At 45.1% G+C, this 12685-nt stretch overlaps 1 protein-coding gene across 2 annotated transcripts in view; it reads left to right on the forward strand.

Moving 5' to 3' along the window:
• DGKQ (diacylglycerol kinase theta) overlaps positions 1-8358 on the forward strand; it is an 89176-nt gene extending 80818 nt beyond the window's left edge. For both annotated transcript variants that reach the window (XM_084503340.1, XM_084503341.1), the window contains one exon: positions 467-8358. In XM_084503340.1, coding sequence (XP_084359466.1) covers positions 467-565 — 99 coding nt within the window. In that variant the 3' untranslated portion in view covers positions 566-8358. The remainder of the gene's footprint in view (positions 1-466) is intronic.
• The last annotated feature ends 4327 nt before the right edge of the window (positions 8359-12685 follow it).

Here is a 12685-nt window from a genome sequence, read left to right on the forward strand (position 1 = left end):
ACCTTAGCCCTCACAGATGAAAAATGAGAAAAGAGGGTCATACCTCAGATGTTTGGGAATATGTTAAACTTTGTTCTTTTCCTGCAGGAAATTGTTAAAAAGAGAGAATGAAAGAACAAACCTAAGTTGTCCTTCCAGTAAGAAATATTTCTGTCTTTAAGGCTAGTGACTGATAGCGTTACCCATATGTATGTGTATGTATATGTGTGTACATTCATATATATGCACACACATTCTTACACTTCTATGTGCATGTACCTACATGCATATGTATATATTTATGTAAAAATCAGTTAATCCTAGCACTTTACAAGGATAGCTGCTTCAGCCAGTAGTGTATTTCAATGTGTTTCAGTTGCAGTTCCAACATTTTGCTCATGTATTAGTTGCCTTAGGTCTGCTTATGTATATCTGACTACAGATATTTGAATTCTCACTCACCTTCTTCAAAAACTTTCCGTTTTAGGTACATATGTTGAAAAAGTCCAAGCAGAAACAGAAAAAAACTGGAAGCCTGAAAGAGATGAGAGTGGATAGCATGGCAGTATCTGAAGGAGGACGCTAAGTGGAGACCTGTGCTCAGAAGCGAAGCAGCACAACTACTGTAGATACTGAGATGGTTCAGTAAAACTGGGTGCAGACAGCTGGTGAAGAAGGGTTGCTTAGGAGCGTGCCTTTCATTGCATTTTAACAGTACTGGGTTCTGCGTGGTCTTTGAAAGATAGTGCCTCATTGTTACAAATAACTATTATGTACCACTTGCCTCATTTGAGATGTTTACTTTGGGTTGCTTTTCCATAAATCGTTTCCCAGTTTTTAATATATATGGAACTGAGGCCAAACAGAGATTCCAAGATGCCGAGATTTCTGCATCTGTGTTTGCAAAGACTCTTCCCCTCCTCCCAGCTTTTTCTTTAAGAAAATCATTCCATAGATAAGTTTTGGTGTATCTTTCCATAAATGAAAATGTGTTGTTTTAAATTAATGCTCATAGTAACCTCCAAACCAAAAAAAGGCAAAGACATGAGCTGCTGAGAACTCCTTGGATAAGTCCAAATAACATAGCTGAAACAGTACTACCGTAGAAGAGAAAAAATACAAAACACAGGAGAGATGATTTCTATAAAAGGAGCCCCGTGCACTGGGAAGAAAGAAAGTACTAGAACAGTTGAGTCAAAATATTTCAGAGAGTTTATTTCTACAGCATTTAGACTGTGTGAGTGAAGGGGAAACAGCTTTTAGAGCAAGTTGTCAACTAAAGTTGATAATAGCCTGTTTTAAAGAACATTTGAATTTCAGCAGCTACCACTTTAAAAAATGAACAAAAATACCTGAGGCAGTATTACATTATACTGACTGTTTTCTATTGCTGAGACCATTATCTTTGATACCAGGCTTTGCTTGCCTTTACTTGTGTTATCTCATTTTCGGTATTTGTCAGAGTTGGACTGTTACTTAACAGCAAGTTCAAAGACTAAAAGAATTGTCACTAATTAGTGTAAAACAGGTACCATTTAGTGTTCAGTAAAGTGAATTTGCACAGTGATACAGTAGAGCTGAACTGACATACTGAAGAGTAACTTCACTGAGAAGACTGAGGAGATGTTGTACCATGCATCTAATGTTCTGTAGGCTTCAGAAAACTGGGGATGTGATAGCTGTCATGAAAACTCACTGATCTAGCCAGCCTTCTTGGGTCTCCTGTGGGTGGTGCTAGCAGCTGTGGACCCAGGTGACTATTTCATCTCACTGGGATGTGTGTTTGCTCCTCAGAGGTTTCCTCTCTCGTCTCCTGTGAGACTGAGATCACTTCTCTGTGCTTACCCACCTGCTGAAGACACAGGGATCCAGTAGTTTTCTAGCTACCTGCTGCAGACTGGCACTAGGGCTGATGTGGTGGTCCTTTAATGTGCTACATGCATCTGCTCCCCGTGGCTGCAGTCATGTTGGTCTTCACTGACATCTGACACCTTTACTGACATCAGTGCTGGTTTTGTCTTGCTTTGGTCCTCCAGTGACTAACCTTTCACTGCAGGTCAACATCATAACAAGATGCCCTCTGAGCACAGTTGGCTGTGGAGCAAGGGGCCTGTGTGCTTTTGCCACGTGTGTGCATTGGCTCCCTGGAGCTACTTCAGCTCTGCTGGCACGGATCAGAGTCCACTTAGCTAGCCAGGGTGATAACTTGTCCTCTGTTGCATGGTAGTAACGAACCTGGCTGTGGATGACGTGGATTTGTCACTCAAGTGGCAGCTTCAGGAAGGTTCCTCTTGTTAGCATGTCTAGAAAAACATCTCCAGCTGCTTCAGGAAACTTCACTATACCTTTGAAACATGCAAAAGCCATTGTCCTGTGTTGGAGACCATTATGTGGTTAGATAGTTCTTGCTGGGTTTGTTGACATCAGTCTGTACTCTGAGCACTGTGCCATCTCCAGCAACATCTGGTTGTTACCTGTGCTTTATATTTTCCAGTTACGGTACAGACATGGGTGTGAATGTGGGTACTATAAAACATTCATCTGTAGCATCAGACAGAGCTACGCAGCTAAGGCTATAAACAGAGACGTAACAGAGATGCAAAAAGGGCAGCTGCCTGCAGTCTCTCCTTGCTGCCCAGTGATTCCTTCTGTTAACAGGTGCCTACTGTTGTTGTAGAGATGCATTTGGAGGACTCCTCTTTTCACTGGAGCTTGTTATTTCAATTGTAAGTCTAATTTTTAGGAATTATCTTCATGTACTACCACATGGACTACAACTTACCATTATTCACCATGCAAACTAGATTCGTGCTGTGAAGGAAGTAGCATGGACAGTACAGGAGGAGGTAGTGTGGACACTCACCTGGTCATTAACCATGGCATTGTCTCAGCTTCAGAACCTGGGCAGCAAGGATTAACTGGAGCTCCTCTGGCATCCTGGTACCAGCGTTGCAAGGAGGAGGGGTGTGCTGTATTTCAGCCTATGCCTTCTCAGGATGAAGCTCACAAATTAGAGAAGAAATCTTAAATACATCGCTGTTTGTAGTTGTCCAGAAAGCCAGAGAAACTGCTTTTTGTCCTTGGGGTAGCTGAAAAACTGAGTGGTCTCCTGTATGGTTGCTGACTCAAAGATGGAGAGGAAAACTGCTAACTCTTTATTACAGATAACATGCATAAACTTTCAAGCTTGTTGGTACTGGCTATCTTCTACAGCCCGAGTAAATGAGCCTGTCTGACTCTGTTTTTCAGACAGACATCATCCTGCAGCATGTAACTGACAGTGTTCATGTTCTTGGCTCGTTAAAGGCCTGGCTGTCTGTCTCTGTTGCTCAGAATCTGTTCTCTCAAATCACATGAAACTCTTGGGCCAGAGTATTTTAATCACAGGGCCTCTCACTGTGACGTGCCCTTCCTTCCATGGGGATTTTCCATACCTGGAGCGCTGTAGGAGCCTGTCTCAGGGTAGCAGTGTGTTAGTAAGGCAACACAGAAATATAAACACGTTCTCCTTGCAACTGTCCAAGGAGATCCTAGTGGAAGATATGGAGGCTTTTAGTTTTCTTTTCTCTTTTCTCTTTTTCCATAAACTGACTCCCACGTGTTGTTTGAGTAGATGAGTGCCACACTGGAATGAAAATACATCTTAAGAAAAACACACTTGGCATTTAAGGTCTCTCCACATCATAGAGTGATTTTTAGTACGTTTTGAAGACAAAACAGATTCCTGGGTGGCGGAGATAGGAAAGCTCTTGTAAAGTTTTTAAAAGAAGAAACTCTCTGTTGAATGTCTCTATCAAGACATTCCAGTTTCTTGGTACTGTAGAGGCCAGTATATCAAGGGGATCATACCTGTTTTTTTGGTGTTTGTTTTTTTGCTTGTTTGTTTGTTTTTCTGACATTTTTCTCACACTGATTATCTGCAAAGGCCTAGTATTTTCTTCCACAGGAGTGAGATTTCCTTGAAGAGAGGTGATAAAACTCCCCACAGTTATTAGGAAACATTTTGATTTAGCCTTCACGTTGAACATAAAACAATGCAGTATACTTCACATCACTGCGGGCTGATAGATGATTCTCAGCACCGAGTGGAGAGAGGAGCACTGTGTGGGTAGCTGGTGTTCACACGGCCAAGTGCTTTAAATAAGGCAGTAAGAAAAGCGCTGGGAAGGAGGCTCAGTTCTGAACAGACTGCTGTTAATCAACATCAGGGACACAGAATCAGAAAGCATAACCCACTGACAGGGCAAGACGCAGGCTCGCTGCTATCACCTTCATCCTGCCCTGCCTTCTCAGCTCACCTGCAGACGGTGGCAGGCACACAGAGCAGCACTAGCCTCTTTCCTGATGAGCTCCTGGCTTTTTATTTGGCGTCTTACTACACTTTCCTAGCATGGGGAGAAGAGGGGTCCTGAAAGCCAAGGTTCATTTCAAATACCCCACTGTCACAGACAAGGAAGAAGGTGGTCAGTTGGTTAAAATCTGCTTTGATGGGTGAATACATTACCTCTGCCTTGAATTTAAACCTAAGTTCAAAAGCTTATCCCTGAGATAAAAACACTACTTCAGAAAACTTGCTGTTTTTTCTCCTGTGACTTTTAGACTTGATTGGAGTAGTTTAAATTGCTGATGCTTTCATTGCATTGATTTTTGTATGAAACTGGGTTATATTACCAAAAACACTTTATTTCTATACATCCGTACATGTGTGTGTACATATATGCATATGCGTGTATATGCACACACCCTTAAAATAGTCTTCCTTGTATTTCCATGAAAGGAAATGGTGTGTGGTTTTGTGGCTTTTGCAAAGAGCACTCACTTCTGGATCTTTCTCTCACCAGTCGTGGTCAGAAGGCAGGGCTTGCTTTCTTGCTGGTCCCACCGAGGCTCTCAGCCCACATTTCTGAGGGATGTGTACTTCCCGACATGATAGCAATATAGTCAAAGCACAACTGTGTTTATAGTATCTGCATGTGTACGCTTTGAGCCCCTCTTACTTTTTCTAGGTTTTAATCAAGCCTTAGTGTGTTTAAAATCAATGGCAATGCCTGTTGCAATGTTCTAAAAACTAGAAGCTGCAGCATAGTCAACTTCAAGACTTAGATAAGGAACAAAACTAAATGAACTGTTCCAGACAATTGCTCATTAATCTTCACAGTTACCCTCTTCAAAGTATTGTGCAGGTTACAGTTCTTTAAAGAGCAAATAATGTACTGTGTCAATAATGGTCTGATTATCAGCTCTGTGGAATCGCTGAGCAGCCAGGTGTGCGCGTTACCTTGCAGCAGCCTGCTGGCATGTAACCAAATTTCATTTCCAAATGAAGCCTCGTTCTGAGGGAGGAGAATATAAGATGAACTTCTGCAACACCTAAAAAGGACTTACGTTGGAGACAGAACAGATGCAGCTGCATGGGTGTTTTGTAGTGTGCTCTGACTGTGTGTGCAGGTACGGTGTGTGTTGCATGGCCACCTGCCCGTGCTCCAGCACTGAAACTTGGGGGTGCGCTGGCGTTGTGCCCTTGAGGAAGCTGCCAGGAGATAGGTGTCTCTCGATCTGCACCATGTACCTCTCCCTTGCCGCCTTGGCATGAACTCTGCATTTTCCTCTCCTGCTAGGCTGCCTTCCTGCCCTTTGGGCCCAACCTTTATACTGACACTGGTAACAAAGGCGTGAGTGAGCTGGTTAAAGGAAAAAAAAAAAAAAAAAAGCTGGTGAGGTTGTGCAGAAGGCAGGGAATGGAGATCCTGGTCTAAAACTCCACGCTAGCTATTGGCCTTTAAGCTGTTTATTGATTTCTGCTTCAGCTTCTACTTCAGCCATTTTTGCAGCTGTGCGGCAAACATTCAGCAACTACTGACATGCCTGGGATTCGTGGTGGCAGCACTGCCTCCGTTTTCAGCCCTTGACCTTGTATTCATCAGTGCATGTATCACTTCACAGACTTTTTGCACTTAACAGTAAAAGCAGGTTGGATAGTTTTAGGGTGTGGCAAAATTGCAGTGTTTGTACTTTTTTTGTAAATATGGGGATGATTCTACAGATATAAAAATGCACTTTCAGGTAATGATGAACACAAGTTTGTAGAATGCAACTGTTTAACGTTTCAAGAGTTTCTCTGACTTGCAGTGTTCCTTGATCCCCAGCTCTGATACTGTGTTTTCAAAAGCTCTGCTTGGGAATGGGAGATGGTGTCTTCCCCACATCACAGTATGTATTTATATCTGACTGACTGAAAGTTCACATATATTTTTAAACAATTACGAATTGGCTGCTATTCTAAGATTTAGGCTTCTTAGTCTGATTTTATAATGCTTTAGAGTAATGTTAAAGTTTATTTATAATGTCAACATTTACTGACTTGACACTTGGCTTGTAGGAGAAGTCCAGCTCAAAGCCTTTGTTCCTTTGCTACTTACTGTATTCTTGAACAGTGTAGCCATTGTAAGTATGGAATGCAGTGAAACAAATGCAATGTATTAGTCTTAACACGCAGTTAGACCAGCAGTTTCAATGTTTACAGGACAGTGACTATTGATTGTAAACCTGTACATGTCAGTTGAAACAGTGCATTCCCTTCCTGCATTCTGGAAGCGCTGTTTCTGCTTCCCATGACAATTAATAAAATAGTTGCCTTCCGGTTTAGCCTCCTAGCTATGTCCCTGTAGAAAAATTTAAATGTGGATTATGACTTTTCTGCCATTGATTCGTAGGGCAGACTTTGTACTGACACAGGTGTTGTTATTGAATGTGTTTTCGAAAAGATTGACTTTATTTTTTGTGAAGATAATTTATCAGAGTGTTTTATAAGCAATTCAGTGTTGTTAAAAGGTTGTTCTGAAGTCTTGAAATAAATGTATGTAGATATCAAAGATGTATCCCAAAGCAAAGTATTTTTAGTAGGACACTTACTGGTGTAGTTACTCCTCTGAGCTCTTCTCGCAACACACCCTTTTAACATGTCACTGTGGCTCAAGTGTGTTATTTAGGAGAAGACTTGATTTCGGAAGACGTGGCTTCATTTACGTTGTGTGTATCCCGTATCACACTTCTGGCAGCAGCTCCAAATGTAAACACCAGCTATCGAAGGCTGAACTTTTCCCGATACAAACCACTGTCAGATAAGGAGTAGAGAGCCTGCCCTTGTGCTTGACAGCAGGAATGCTACATGTCTGGTGACTGTCTGGCCCTTCGAGACATCTCTTGCTGTCCACAGGATATGCCACAATTTGGTCCTTTTGCTTTCTGAAGGAAATAAGGCATAAATCAGGCCCGTCCCTGTGTCAAACAGTTACAGCTTGCCTTGCCGTGGCATCCCTTTCTTTGTGCTGCTGACCTTGCCAAATTGGGTAGCAAGAGGTGCTTGAAGAATTACTGAGTATTTATTGTGTACTTTTAGGTGCTTATGATGCCTTCACTGCTATTTTAAAAGAAAATTGTGGGGATCTGTATCATAGCAATAGCTGTATAACTCCAGCTTTCTGAACATGCCAAAAGCAAGTAATCCTTGAGATAGTTTAATTATCAATGGTGTAGATAGTAGCAATCAATACCTTGAATAAGCTGCAAGTTCTAATTAATAGGAGTATCTCTGCTTTGAATGCAAAGCATCACAGAGGTTGTCATGTAGTGTAGATTTCAGTGTCCCTTCTACTTATAAACCACTCATCACGTGTTAACTCTTCTCAAACTACAGCTTAAGTAACTGTGGTTTTCACCTCTGGTTAAATAAGCCAACTTCAAGCAGTTTTTCAATGAGTGTTTTAATATCAAGATACTCTAAGATGTTTTACAGCGTTTTTGTGAATCTTCTAATACATCGTTAATAAATCAACTTGGCCCATCAAGCTAAGGTAAGCTGACCACCAAACAGTTTAGCTGTTGTCTCGTGCCTATTCTTTGTGCACCTGCCTAATAATACTGAGAAAACAAAGTGTAAGCATAAGCATTCAAGTGCTCGAAAGCCTTCCACATTGTGTGCCTCAAACTAGTAATGCATTTTCACATTTACTTGTGCATTGGTTCAAGAAACAGGGTTTTGATGATGTAACTTGTTTCTCAGTGTCTGCCTTGCAAATCACTATGCTGTGGTAATTTGTCTACAAATAGCATACCTAATCTACTAATTGGTTTAAAAAAAAAAAAAAAAAAAAAAAGTAATTTATAGAAGATGGACCTTCCTCATATATTTAAACATCTGTTTGTCCTTGGGTTGTGTTTGGAGAACAATTCTGTATATATTTGGCAATATGTTTGTGTTTAATTTGACTGTACATTTTGCACTGATTTGAAATTCTGTATTCTAAGTATTATTTACAAGTTCCAGAGATCTATAACTAGGATTTGTCTGTGAAAAAATACAGTATCTGTTCCACCCTGGTTGTCTGTGGAGTAGCTGTGCTTCTTTGAAGATGGTGAAGTACACTTGGCGGGAGGGAAACGTGCCTGGTTTCCAGCGGGCGCTGCTTGGGTTAAGCGTTCTGCAGCCTCGCTGTGTGAGGCCGGGTCGTGCTCCAGGCTGGGTGGCGGGAGGGTGGCTGCGTTGTAGCAGCCTGGTTCCTTTCTTAGGTTTTAGTTGCTACAATGATGCCCACTCTGCTACATGCACACACTCAGCAAGGGTCGAGCACTTCTGGAGCTGTTACTTCTAAGGGAAGCACTGTGGCGGGACAGCCCCTGCCTTCCCTGCAGCTCCTGGCCTGCCTCTCGTGGTGTCCATCACGTTGGCATCTCCACTTCGGAGGTCCCTGCTCCATCAGCCCTTTCCCTGGCACGAGGGAATTGTTTCTTCCCAATTTATTGAAAAATAGGGGAGGGATTGTGCTTGCCCTAGCGTCTCAGGGTGCACCTTGTTCGTGCAAGCCAAGAAGCTTCAAAGTAGCTACAATCACATCTAAAAAGCATGTATAGTATAACTTGATTCAGGACTACTGTCCCGGGAAAAGATGACAAGCAAACAGAATACTGTGGGGAAAAAAAGAATAAAAAAAAATAAAAATATATATTAAAAAATACAAATAAAAAAAAAAAAAAAAAGGAAAGAAAGACATTCTCATGACATAACCAAGCTGCATGCCTACCAGCTTGCTTTAACAATGGAAGGAAAATGCTCCTGTCTCTACTACTGGGAAAAGCAAAGACACATCTTCCAATTATTCCGGTTCAAGTGGTGTTGTGGCACACTAAAACATTGATTTTCAAATTCTATCCACTTCAGCTTTTACACGTATGTTTACAGCTGCAACCCAGCACTTATTTCAAATATGCAATTGTGGGAGCTAGCTGGGGTGTCCAGCAGGTAGAACACATGAACCTCGAGGACCAGGGAGCTCTCTGTGGGTGCTCAGTGCGGGGCCGTCCTTCCAAACGCTGCAGGTGGGCTTGTGGCCAACATGCAGTGAGCTGGTGAACTCTCTTCAGGAGCCACGACCCAAAATCCATCCTTGTGCATAGCCCTGGAAAAGAAAGAGACATCAATTTAACTCTCCAGTAATGGGGAAGAAGCAGGCAGTGATGAGAATGTGCTCCTCCTCCTCAGCAAAGCACTGCTAGAGGCTCTGGCATCACACCTGCAGATATCTCCCAGGAGCTGAGGGCAATGCTCAGTGCCAGCCACATGCAGGGAGGTCTCTGAACCTTCACCCAAACCCAAACCAGAGTGGCAAAGGGCAAGAGGAGGGGCAGGAAAGAAATGTGAGTGGAGGAGCTTCCAGGTGACCCAGAAATTCACTGTCATTTGTGGGGTGTTTTTGCCATAGACTCCTTTCCAATGAATAAAAAGAGGGGAGAGTAGAGTGGGGGTCAGAAAACCTGTGCTGAGGAACTGCACAAGGACAGCCCCTCATCCCAGGGCAGGAAATGGGGCATGGACCAGCTCTGTGCCTCCAGGGCTGCCGTGGCAAGTGCTGGCACTGCTGTGAGGACAGTGCTGCTCAGTCTGTGCCTGCTGCTGAAGAGCCTGCTCAGAGCCAAGGTTTCTGGGTGTGCTGGTCACTCCTCTGCTCACTTGCAAACTGGCTGGAGGCCAGCACCTCCTGGCTCCAAGCAGCTTTCCTCCCTCCTGCAATCCCCAAAGCCCACGCAAGCAACCACAGCAGCTCCGGAGGCACAAACATCCCCAGCAGCAAGGACATCAGATGTGGAGCTTGCTGCTCCTGCTTCAAGCTGGCCAAGCTGGAAGAATTAACCCAGCCACAAACCACAAACCAGCTCACAGTGAAGGCCATGCTCCCACACCTCACCAGGAAAATGGGACAGCTTGGCCCTTCTCTCCATCAGCCTTTGTCTCCTCCTGGTATCTCCACCCTACTCACAAATCCGCGTTAGCCATTCCTCTCCCCTTCTCAGTCCCAGGGAGAGCTCTGTACAGTGGCTTGCTATACTTGCTCTCCTTTTCAAAGAGCTAACAGTTTTTCAGGCTTCCTCAGGTTTTAAGTGAACACGATGTGGATTTTTTTTTTTTCAGTGTCTTTAAATTTGTAACCGTGGTGTGTCAGCAGATCTGGTCATGAACTTTAAACCCCAGCCTGCTATAACCTGTCCAAAGTCTCAGTTGCACCTGCCTGCCGATGGGGTTAGTTTCTGTTAATTATAACTACTTGCCAGCTGTCTGCCAAGTGTTCAGCTGAGTGCTGGCACAAAACGAAGGAGTGTCAATGAAGTACCGTGACACCAAAGCACGGACCTTAATTCTGACAACTCTTTCTTAGGCATAAACAAAGCCGCTCTTGTGCTGGGCACAGCTTTGTGAGCTGGCTGCCCAGCTAACTGCTCTTGCTGTTACACTGGAGCTTGCTGCCCTCTTGCTTTCCGACTGAGGATAGCCAGACCTTACAGTGGTTTATTGGAGGCTTTCGGGAAACCCTGCCTGGCCCACCGGGTGTGCCGCTGCTGCCGGTCGAAAACACTGTAAGAGCAATGGTGGACTGTAGTTATGCAAAAATGCCTATAATGTAACTATTCGGTTTGTGGGTGTGTAACTTAATCTATTTATTTTATTTATTTATTTACTTATTTTTCTAAAGTCCTCCTCCTCCAAAACAACCAACATTTTGGGGAAGGAAATAAAAAGGCAGAAAGGGAGGTGATGAGGGTGCAGGTTCTCCTGGGCAACTCCACAGCTTTTTTTGATGGTCCCTCACGCTGCCTTCCCCATGGTGCCTGTCCCTGTCCCTGTCCTTCCTATGGGGCGATTCCCTGCACCAGGACGTGTTGTTGATCCTGGACACCCATCACCAGTGCTGGGAGAAGAGCTGGTGCCACCCCATGTGCAGCGTGGAGAGCACGGGCCAGCAGCTGCTGATCCCACCTGGAGGAGAAACTGAGTGTTGGTGCCATGCTTGGTGGAGAGAGAAAGCTGAGCCTTTTCCCACAGCAGAGCTCCCCAAAGAGCCTCCTGCTGCTGAAGCATGCATTACCCGTGGGTCTTGCTGGGACGTGAGGTGCTCTGAGCCCAACATTGTCCCCAGGGAGCAGTGCCACGGTGGGATTAGGCCATCGCTCTGCCCCATGCCGCTCACGGCCGCGCCAGCCAGGCTGCTGACCAGCCCCGAGGCCTGCGGGGGATTAGCGGCACAATCGGGGCCACAATGGGGATGGCAAACGCTGCCCTGCACCGTCAGCGAGCAGCGCACAAAGAGAAACGATGGCCCAGCAGCTCCCTAAGCCACCCGCGCCGCGGATGCTCATGCGGGGAGTGCCAGCCCAGCAGAACGGCTCCTCCAGCTCACGGGGTGCCCCAGCTCACCCAGGCAAGGGGTGCAGGGGATGCTGTCCCCACAGAGAGCCAGTGGTGTTGGCATTCGGCATCAGCCATCACCTACACACAGGCCCTCTTCTGCTTTTATTTAATTACTTTTTTTATGAATATGTAATTATTCATTCCATTATCTCTGGCTAAAGAATCTCATCCACTTTAAACCTATGCCTTCACGTTTATACATATTCAATGTGTCCTTCTCCGTAAATGTGGGTTTATACATGTATCTAACTACTGCACCTATGGATAAGTAAATAAAACAAATGTATTTTTACACAGGTATGCCCTCCGTTACAGGCATGTTCCTATCCGAGCACGCACGGTGTGCACATGCTGTGTGCTTTCCTACCACAGCACTTCCTGGTGCCGAGGAGGCGGCCTTGTGGCGCTGGACAAAATGGCAGCTGCCGCCCACAAAATGGCCGGGCTTGCCTCAGGTGCTGGGCGGCGCAGACACCCAGCTGTGTCCTGTTGTGTGCCCACTCCGTGAGCAGTCTGCGTGTGTTCGGGTACACGTCTATATGTGTACACACCTGCACACACCCACAGGGCAGTGCATGCCCTGAAGAGGCAGAGGAGGCGCTGGTGGAAGCGCCCCATCTGAGGCGGTGGTGGTGGCATGAGGTGGTGGTGGTGGTGGTGGCACAGCCGACCACCAGGCTGTGAAGGGCATTTGGTCTGGGTCTCTGCCCGTCAGGCCCAGAAATGCAGCTCTGCCAGGGACACGTCCCTTCACTTCCTCTGCCTGGCCCAGGGCCAGCCTCAGCCAGCACAAGCCAAACCCCACCTGGACCTGTTGTACATTTATTGATTTCTGTGTGTTTATTGGGAAGGCTCGAGCCTTTAAAAGTTGTGGGCAAACACAGAGCCGCCTGTGTAATAAGTGCTTGAAATTACCCACATGATGAGGCCTCCTGCAGGGCTCCACTGCTCCTCTGCTACCTGCAC

Source organism: Aythya ferina (genome assembly GCF_964211825.1).
Source record: "Aythya ferina genome assembly, chromosome: Z".
NCBI lineage: Eukaryota > Metazoa > Chordata > Aves > Anseriformes > Anatidae > Aythya > Aythya ferina.